This window comes from Orussus abietinus, unplaced genomic scaffold, assembly GCF_000612105.2.
Source record: "Orussus abietinus isolate OABI.00-Male unplaced genomic scaffold, Oabi_2.0 scaffold661, whole genome shotgun sequence".
NCBI classification, from domain to species: domain Eukaryota; kingdom Metazoa; phylum Arthropoda; class Insecta; order Hymenoptera; family Orussidae; genus Orussus; species Orussus abietinus.
In genome coordinates, this window is record NW_019395100.1 from 1 (window position 1) to 9,504 (window position 9,504).

Below are 9,504 nucleotides of genomic sequence, written 5' to 3' on the forward strand. Positions count from 1 at the left end.
GTTATTACATTGTAACAAACGTTATGTTATTTGTTAGTTTTAAGTTGCGTAACTGTTAGGTTTGGTGTTCAGTGGGTCCTCGCTCTCTCGCCAGTCTCTTTTTCTCTTATATCTTTGAATTTAAATTAATTTCGGTCTCAGGAGTCGTGAGGCTCGAACCCTCGAAGGATGCACTTTTTCGGTGCACAGGCACGGATCAAAACTGCATACCATTACAATATATACATAGAAAACCACGTATATTACATGACGTATTATACTTACCCAACCCTGGGTCAGCCGAATATTAAAAACAAGTACAGACACTATTTTGTACTTCTTTACTCGCGTATTGCAGACTCTTGATAAAAGTACGTTACAAGTTCAAACTCGGACCGGCACAGAGTTCGATGTATCGAATCGTTCGAGACTTTCCTCGAATACAATGCGCCGAACATGAAGCGCACTGCGAGGCGCCAAACTAGAGAACGGCGCGAAATTCAAACCAAACATTGAAATTGTAGTAACTAAAAAGGTTATTCCATAACAAGACTGTAAAAGATAATTTCTGCTTTTTTAGTGTGTGGAACTCGACCCAGAGTTAGAAGAATTATCAACGGAACATCCGTAGGGGACAACGAATATCCATGGGTGGTTGTTATCAGGAAAAATGGCGCCTATCAATGCCCTGGATCATTGATCACCCCAAAACACGTCGTCACTGCAGCCCATTGTTTAACAGAGTACGTAATGTTTTAGAGGATATGAAAGGCTCTATGAAATTTAATCCAGCTCGAGAAACTAAGATTCATGTATACCCTTTTTGGTGGAAACGTCAATTTGAATACTCAAATGGGAACATAAGTTGGCGCGTCTCGTTACCGACATTTATATTAATGCTGAAGTCTTTTACAGTTTACGTTGAGAATTATACGAACCGAAGGGTTCTACATGCCATTTCGGTAAAGTAATGATAAAAAGATCGATGTAAAACTGTCGAAATCCCATGAATTCATGATTGTTTATATTTTTACGAACCAACGTCGCCATCTGTGATGTTTAGCTGCAACTAAATTTTTCCTCTAAAACATGTTACCCACAGGACGAGCCAGCATTCTCTTGCAATTGTTGGTGAAAGTATTTACCACATTTTAATATATACCACCTCTTAAGAGGATATGAAAGGAGCTAAGAAACTTAATCGACGTCGATAAAGTGAAATTCATCTGTACCCTTTTTGGGGAAAATACCATTTTCAATATTCTAGTGGGAACATAAGTTGGCGCGTTCCATTACCGACATTTATATTCATGTCGAAGTCTTTTATAGTCTACGTTGAGAATTATACGAACCGAAGGATTCTATATGTAATTTCGGTAAAGTAATACTAACAAGATCGATGTAAAACTGTCGAAATCCCATGAATTCATGACTGTTTATATTTTGACGAACCAACGTCGCCATCTGTGATGTTTAGCTGCAACTAAATTTTCCCCAGCCCAGACTAGAACCAAAATGGCGCCCACTCTCATATTTCGATCAATATACAATTATCGAAGGCTCTGATATGAGAATAGAAAAGGTCTGCGTAACTTTATGACGCGTTAGCCACGAAACAAGCCAGCATTCTCTTGCAATTGTTGGTGAAAGTATTTATCACATTTTAATATATACCACCTCTTAAGAGGATATGAAAGGCGCTGAGAAATTTAATCGACGTCGATAAATTGAAATTCATCTGTACCCTTTTTGGTGGGAATGTCGTTTTGAATATTATAGTGGGAACATAAGCTGGCGCGTCCAGTTACCGACATTTATATTTATGTCGATGTCTTTTACAGTCTAGATTGAGAATTATGCGAACTGAAGGATTCTACATGCCATTTCGGTAAAGTAATGCTAAAAAGATCGATGTAAATCTGTCGAAATCCCATGAATTCATGACTGTTTATATTTTGACGAACCAACGTCGCCATCTGTGACGTTTAGGTGGAACTAAATTTTCCCTCTAAAAACACACGATAGGCGCAGGACAATTTCTATGAAAAAATTTAGAAATGTCTATACACAATTTAAAAAAAAATAAAAATTCAAGGGTGTGAGGACTTTCTTTATAGTTTCCATATTCACATTATAAAGTTTGAAACGATTCGGTACACCCAGTTTGAAAAAAAAAAACCATAAACGAAACCTCTTTGACTGTTCATATCCTCTTAAGGGAGTGTGAAAGTGCAAACCGAAAGCTCTATCATTAATTACACTTTTCTACAAATTGAGTGTACCGAATCGTCTCAAACTTACCAACGTGAACATGGAGGCTATAAGGAATGTCCTGACACCGACAAAATTTCATTTATATAAAAAAATGTTGAAAATATCTATAAACAAATTTAAACAAAATAGAAATTTCAAGAGATTCAAAATCTTCCTTAAAGCCTTCACATTTACGTTGTGTGGGTTAAAACAATTCGGTGCAGCTAGTTCGGAGAAAAGTTTCATAAACGAAACCTCTTTGACTTAACTTTCACATTGCCTTTAAGGGGATGTGAAAGTGGAAACCGAAAGATCTATCATTAATTACACCTTTCTACAAATTGAGTGTACCGAATCGTTTCAAACTTTCCAACGTGAACATGGAGACTATAAGGAAGGTCTTCACGCCCACGAAATTTCATTTTATATGGAAAAATTTAGAAATGTCTATACACAATTTAAATAAAATTGAAAATTCAAGGGTGTGAGGATTTTCTTTATAGTTTCCATATTCACATTGTAAAGTTTGAAACGATTCGGTACACCCAGTTTGAAAAAAAAACTTCATAAACGAAACCTCTTTGACTGTTCATATCCTCTTAAGGGGATGTGAAAGTGGCAACCTAAAGCTCTATCATTGATTACACTTTTCTCTGAATTGAGTGTGCCGAATCGTTTCAAACTTACCAACGTGAACATGGAGGCTATACGAAATGTCCTGACACCAACAAAATTTCATTTTAATAAAAAAATGGTGTAAATATCTATAAAAAAATATTAAAAAAATAGAAATTTCAAGGGATTCAGGATCTCCCTTAAAGCCTTCACATTTACGTTGTATGGGTTAAAACGATTCGGTACAGTTCGGAGAAAAGTTTCATAAACGAGACCTCTTTGAGTTAACTTTCACAAGACCTTAAGAAATTTTTAAGAAAATATTTTTCAATTATTTTCAGTGTCGAAGCGTCATCGTTTAAGGTTACCCCTGGAGCATACCGGAGTCCTTTCAAACCCGATTATGAGAAGAAACTGTATACAGTAAAGGCGATTCACCCTCACGAGAAGTTCGACAAAAACACATATGACAACGACATTGGTTTATTGGAGCTCGAAAATCCGGTGGCTTTAAACAGCGAAATGCAATTGATCTGCTTGCCGTCCTCGGGTGAGTGAAATCCAAATTACGCTAAAAAGAAATTCTGGTTAAGGTGAAGTAAAACCTCTCTCAAATCAGTCGATTCGTATACAACAATTTTTTTAAAGGGTATTAGACCAAACTGTCCGAAACTTTGACACATCACTCCTGATCATCTAAGAATTGTCCTGACACGTTCAAAATTTGGATTTTTGGAAAGAATTTTTTAACTTAGCCCAGACCAGAACCAAAATGGTGTCGCGCTCTCACATTTCGATCGATATACAATTGTCGAAGGCTCTGATATGAGAATTGAAAGGGTCAGGACAATTTTACGACAATTTAGAACACTCTGGTAATCGATAAACTCGCATTTGAACGGGATAAAGGCAACAAATGTGTTGTATGCGCTTCTATGACTCTGATCGTCTAAGAATTGTCCTGACACATTCAAAATTTGGATTTTTTTTTTTTAATTTTTCAACTCAGCCCAGATCAGAACCAAAATGGCGACGAGCTCTCATATTTCGATCAATATACAATTATCGAAGGCTCTGATATGAGAATAGAAAAGGTCAGGACAATTTTACGAGAATTTAGAACACTCTGGTAATCGATAAACTCGCATTTGAACGGGATAAAGGCAAAAAAAAGTGTCTTATGCGCTTCTATGCTAAAACGATGGAAATATGACGTCTCGGAATGAAAATTTAATTGCCCTGGAAATCACAGATGGCGCAGGGGGTCCCTCCGCAGTCAATTAGGGCCTCAAAAACAATGAATCCATGAGATTTCTGGAGTTTTACTTGGATTTTTTTATAATTATTGTACAAAAACGACATATGGAGTATGCCATGTAGTACAATACCCAATATAATTCGACCCAGCTGTGAATATAAAAACGAACGTCGGCAACGTAGGCATTCAGAAAAATCTTCTTTATCGACGTCGATCAAGTTCCTTATTATGTTTTACTTCACCTTAAGATTGATGAATGACATCAAGCTCTCATATTTCGATCGATTTCGAATTCTTAAAGGCTCTGATATGAGAATCAAAAGGGTCAGGGCAATTTTACGACAATTTAGAACACTCTGGTAATCGATAAACTCACATTTGAACGGGATAAAGGCAAAAAAAGTATTGAATGCGCTTCTTTGCTAAAACGATGGTAATACGAGGTCTCGGAGTGAAAATTTAATTGACCTGGAAATCACAGATGGCGCAGGGGGTCCCTCTGCAGTCAATTAGGGCTCCAGAAAGCAAGAATCCAGAGGATTTCTTGAGTTTTACTTCTCTCTCTTTATAATTATTGCACGAAAACGACAGGTGGAGTATGCCATTTGGTACAATACCCAATATAATTCGACCCAGCTGTCAATATAAAAACGAACGTCGGCAACGTAGCCATTCAGAAAAATCTTTATCGACGTCGATCGAGTTTCTTAATATGTTTTACTTCACCTTAAGATTGATGAATGACATCAAGCTCTCATATTTCGATCGATTTCGAATTCTTGAAGGCTCTAATATGAGAAACGAAAGGGTCAGGACAATTTTGCGACAATTCAGAACACTCTGGTAATCGATAAACTCGCATTTCAACGGGATAAAGGCAAAAAAAGTGTTGTATGCGCTTTTATGCTAAAACGACGGGAATATGAGGTCTCGGAGTGAAAATTTAATTGACCTGGAAATCACAGATGGCGCAGGGTGTCCCTCTGCAGTCAATTAGGGCCCCAGAAAGCACGAATTCAGAGGATTTCTGGAGTTTCACTTCGATTTCTTGATATTTTTTGTACGAAAACGACAGGTGGAGTATGCCATTTGGTACAATACCCAATATAATTCGACACAGCTGTCAATATAAAAACGAACGTCGGCAACGTAGGCATTTAGAAAAATCTTTTTCTTTGGAGTGTAGGAAAAAAAATACGGAAGATCTCCCCTGGTGTAATAGTATATTGTTGGGGATAATATTTCGTAAATTTTAGAAAAATCTGCATTCGGAATGAGAACAGAGACAATCTTGGAGAAACATAGCAATGCCATAAACAATGAAAATTTTTCAAATTTCAGACAATGTTGATTACTCCGGAACGGTTGGAACCGCTCTGGGATGGGGCAGAGTACAGAAAAACGAAACTGCAGGTTTAATACCTTTACAAAAGGTAGACGTCCCCATTATGTCAAAGGAGGAATGTCTTAAGACTGATTATACTAATCAGGACATTACGGAGAACATGTTCTGCGCGGGATACCCGGAGGGAGGAAAGGACGCTTGCAATGTGAGTAAACATTTTCCCTGATCATTTACTAGTAAATAAAAAAAGATATTTAGAACATTAAGGTGAAGTGAAACCCCCTTCAAATCAGTCGATTCGAATACAACACTTTTTTTAAAGGGTATTAGACCAAACTGGCCGAAACTTTGACACGTCACTTCTGATCATCTAAGAATTGTCCTGACACATTCAAAATTTGGATTTTTGAAAAGAATTTTTTAACTCAGCCCAGACCAGAACCAAAATGGCGTCGAGCTCTCATATTTCGATCGATATACAATTATCGAAGGCTCTGATATGAGAATCGAAAGGGTCAGGACAATTGTACGACAATTTAGAACACTCTGGTAATCGATACACTCGCATTTGAACGGGATAAAGGCAAAAAAGTGTTGTATGCGCTTCTATGCCAAAACGATGGGAATACGAGGTCTTGGAGTGAAAATTTAATTGACCTGGACATCACAGATGGCGCAGAGGGTCTCTCTGCAGTCAATTAGGGCCCCAGAAAGCATGAATCCAGTGGATTTCTGGAGTTTTACTTCGATTTCTTGATACTTCTTGTACGAAAACGACAGGTGGAGTATGCCATTTGGTATAATATCCAATATAATTCGACACATCTGTCAATATAAGAACGAACGTTGGCAACGTAGGCATCTATAAAATTCTTCTTTATCGACGTCGATCAAGTTCCTCGACGTGTTTCACCTCACCTTAAGGTGAAGTGAAACCCCCTTCAAATCCGTCAATTTCGAATACAACACTTTTTTTTAAGGGTATTGGACGAAACTGTCCGAAACTTTGACACATCGCTCCTGATCATCTAAGAATTGTCCTGACACATTAAAAATTTGGATTTTTTAAAAAATTTGTTAACTTAGCCCAGACCAGAACCAAAATGGCCTTGAGCTCTCATATTTCGATCGATATACAATTATCAAACGCTCTGATATGAGAATCGAAAGGGTCAGGACAATTTTACGACAATTTAGAACACTCTGGTAATCGATAAACTCGCATTTGAACGGGATAAAGGCAAAAAAAGTGTTGTATGCGCTTCTATGCCAAAACGATGGGAATACGAGGTCTCGGAGTGAAAATTTAATTGACCTGGAAATCACAGATGGCGCAGGGGGTCCCTCTGCAGTCAATTAGGGCCCCAGAAGGCATTAATCCAGAGGATTTCTGGAGTTTTACTTAGATTTCTTTATAATTATTGTACGAAAAGGACAGGTAGAGTGTGCTATTTGATACAATACCCAATATAATTTGACACAGCTGTCAATATAAAAACGAACGTCGGCAACGTAGGCATTTAGAAAGATCTTCTTTATCGACGTCGATCAAGTTCCTCGTCGGGTTTCACTTCACCTTAAGGTGATATGAAAGAGTCAGCCTGTGTATCATTATTTCTCCTGCAGCGACTGCAACAGTTACCATCTCGTTGTAAGACATTTTTAGTACTGAATATCTAGCGCTCAAGAAAAATTGCGGCAAGTTTGGAACTACTAGCAAGGAAGGTACCTGAGGTGTCCCCCTCCGATTTTGTTCATTTTTAAATATGTTATAGAGGACTGAAATCTAAGGGACCCGTGACCAAAGTATTCTCTGAATTGGGTGTATCGATTAGTTACAAATTTTGCCACGTGAATATGCAGGCTCTAAGGTAGGTCCTTGAAACTCGTGAAATATCATTTTTGATATAAAAATTATTTATTTATCATGGTCTAGAACCAACACGGCGTGGTCCGTGCAGGTTTTCGACGTTTTACGCTTCTTGAAGGCTTAGAATCGAGAATTAAGAGTTTCAGGACCTAGTTCGAATAATTTAGAACACTAGAGAAATGGAATATTGCAGAATCAGATGGGGAAATATGGAAAATAGATTCAACAACAGTTACAAGAGAACGCTGGCTTGTCCCGTGGCTAAAACGTGTTCTTAGAGCAAAAATTTAGTTCCAGCTAAACGTCACAGATGGCGCCATTGGTTCATTAGAGTAGCAAAAGTCACGAATCCACGGGAACTCAAATTTTGCATCGATCTTTTTATCATTATTCTACCGAAATGACATATGGAACCCTTCATTTCGTATAATTCTCAACACGGAATGTAAGTCTTCATTATAAATATAAACATCGGTAACGCGCCAGCTTATGTTCCCACTTGAGTGTTTAAATTGGCGTTATCACCAAAATGGGTGTAAATAAATTTAAATTTATCGACGTAGATTAAATTTCTCAGCGCCTTTCATATCATCTTAGTAATTCGCTCTACAATATTTCAACAATTTATTTTCTGTATCGTTCTCAGGGCGACAGTGGCGGACCTCTTCAAGTCCTGCGAGAATATAACAGCTACGAACTGGCGGGTAAGATTTCCGGGAATATTTTCCATCCCCGAGGAGACATTTTCTGATATTCTTTCTTCTCCAGGAATCATCTCTTGGGGCAGAGGTTGTGGCGATGCAGGCAACCCAGGCGTGTACACCAAAATGACGAATTATTTGTACTGGCTGAGGGAATACATAACCGACGAGTGTCCATGCAGACCCCATCCGACCAACACAGGTCTTTGACATCTTTGAACACAGTAATAACAGAGATGAGCGGGGAAATGTCTCTCGATATTGTTTGAAAGGGTGGTACGGTCCCCAGCGCCCTCTACGCCTTTACCCCTCTGTAAAAATTGGAACTTCTTTGAAAGGGGGAAACCTTCGTGGTCGGTAAAACAGGGTATACGTAGGTGCGTGTCGTAATCTCAATCATCCACTCATAACACCTTTTTTCGCATCCGTAGTCTTCTTTCCCAGCCTACGTTGACCCTGAAATTGAAAACGATGTTTCCCGCCATTATTTAAAAGGGAACGACCCCCTGGCGCTCCCTACGCCCGTCGCCCTCTGCAAAAATTGAAAGTACTTTCAAAGGGGGGAAACCTTCATGGTCGATAAAACAGGGTATATGTGGGTGCGTGTCGTAATCTCAATCTTCCACTCATAACAACTTTATTTGGCATTCGTAGTCTTCTTTCCTAGCCTATGTTGACCCTGATACTAAAAACGATGTTTCCCGCCATTGCTTGAAATGGAGGCACGGACCCCAGCGCCCTCTACGCCTTTTACCCCTCTGTAAAAATTGGAACTACTTTGAAAGGGGGAACTCTTCGTGGTCGGTAAAACAGGGTATACGCGGGTGCGTGTCGTAATCTCAATCATCCACTCATGACAACTCACAATTTTATTTCGCATTCGTAGTCTTCTTTCCCAGCCTACGTTGACCCTGAAATTGAAAACGATGTTTTCCGCCATTATTTAAAAGGGAACGACCCCCTGACGCCCCCTACGCCCGTCGACCTCTGCAAAAATTGAAACTACTTTGAAAGGGGGAAACCTTCGTGGTCGGTAAAACAGGGTATACGTAGGTGCGTGTCGTAATCTCAATCATCCACTCATAACACCTTTTTTCGCGTTCGTAGTCTTCTTTCTCAGCCTACGTTGACCCTGAAATTGAAAACGATGTTTCCCGCCATTATTTAAAAGGGAACGACACCCTGGCGCCCCCTACGTCCGTCGCCCTCTGCAAAAATTGAAACTACTTTCAAAGGGGGAATCTTCGTGGTCGATAAAACAGGGTATATGTGGGTGCGTGTCGTAATCTCAATCTTCCACGCATAACACCTTTTTTGGCATTCGTATTCTTCTTTCCCAACCTACATTGACCCTCATACTAAAAACGATGATGTTCCCCGCCATTGTTTGAGAGGGAAGCACGGTCCCCAGCGCCATCTACGCCTTTTACCCCTCTATAAAAATTGGAACTTCTTTCAAAGGGGGAAACCTTCGTGGTCGGTA

The 9,504-nt window shown here is 39.1% G+C and overlaps 1 protein-coding gene across 1 annotated transcript; it reads left to right on the forward strand.

Annotated features, from left to right (window-relative positions):
* Positions 1-559: 559 nt before the first annotated feature.
* Positions 560-8,231, forward strand: LOC105704273 (trypsin; the record flags this gene model as incomplete). Its single annotated transcript, XM_023433648.1, has 5 exons — positions 560-722; positions 3,189-3,397; positions 5,447-5,655; positions 7,967-8,024; positions 8,089-8,231. Coding segments are annotated over 5 exons (782 nt in total), but the record flags the coding sequence as incomplete, so codon positions are not given.
* Between the last annotated feature and the right edge of the window lie 1,273 nt (positions 8,232-9,504).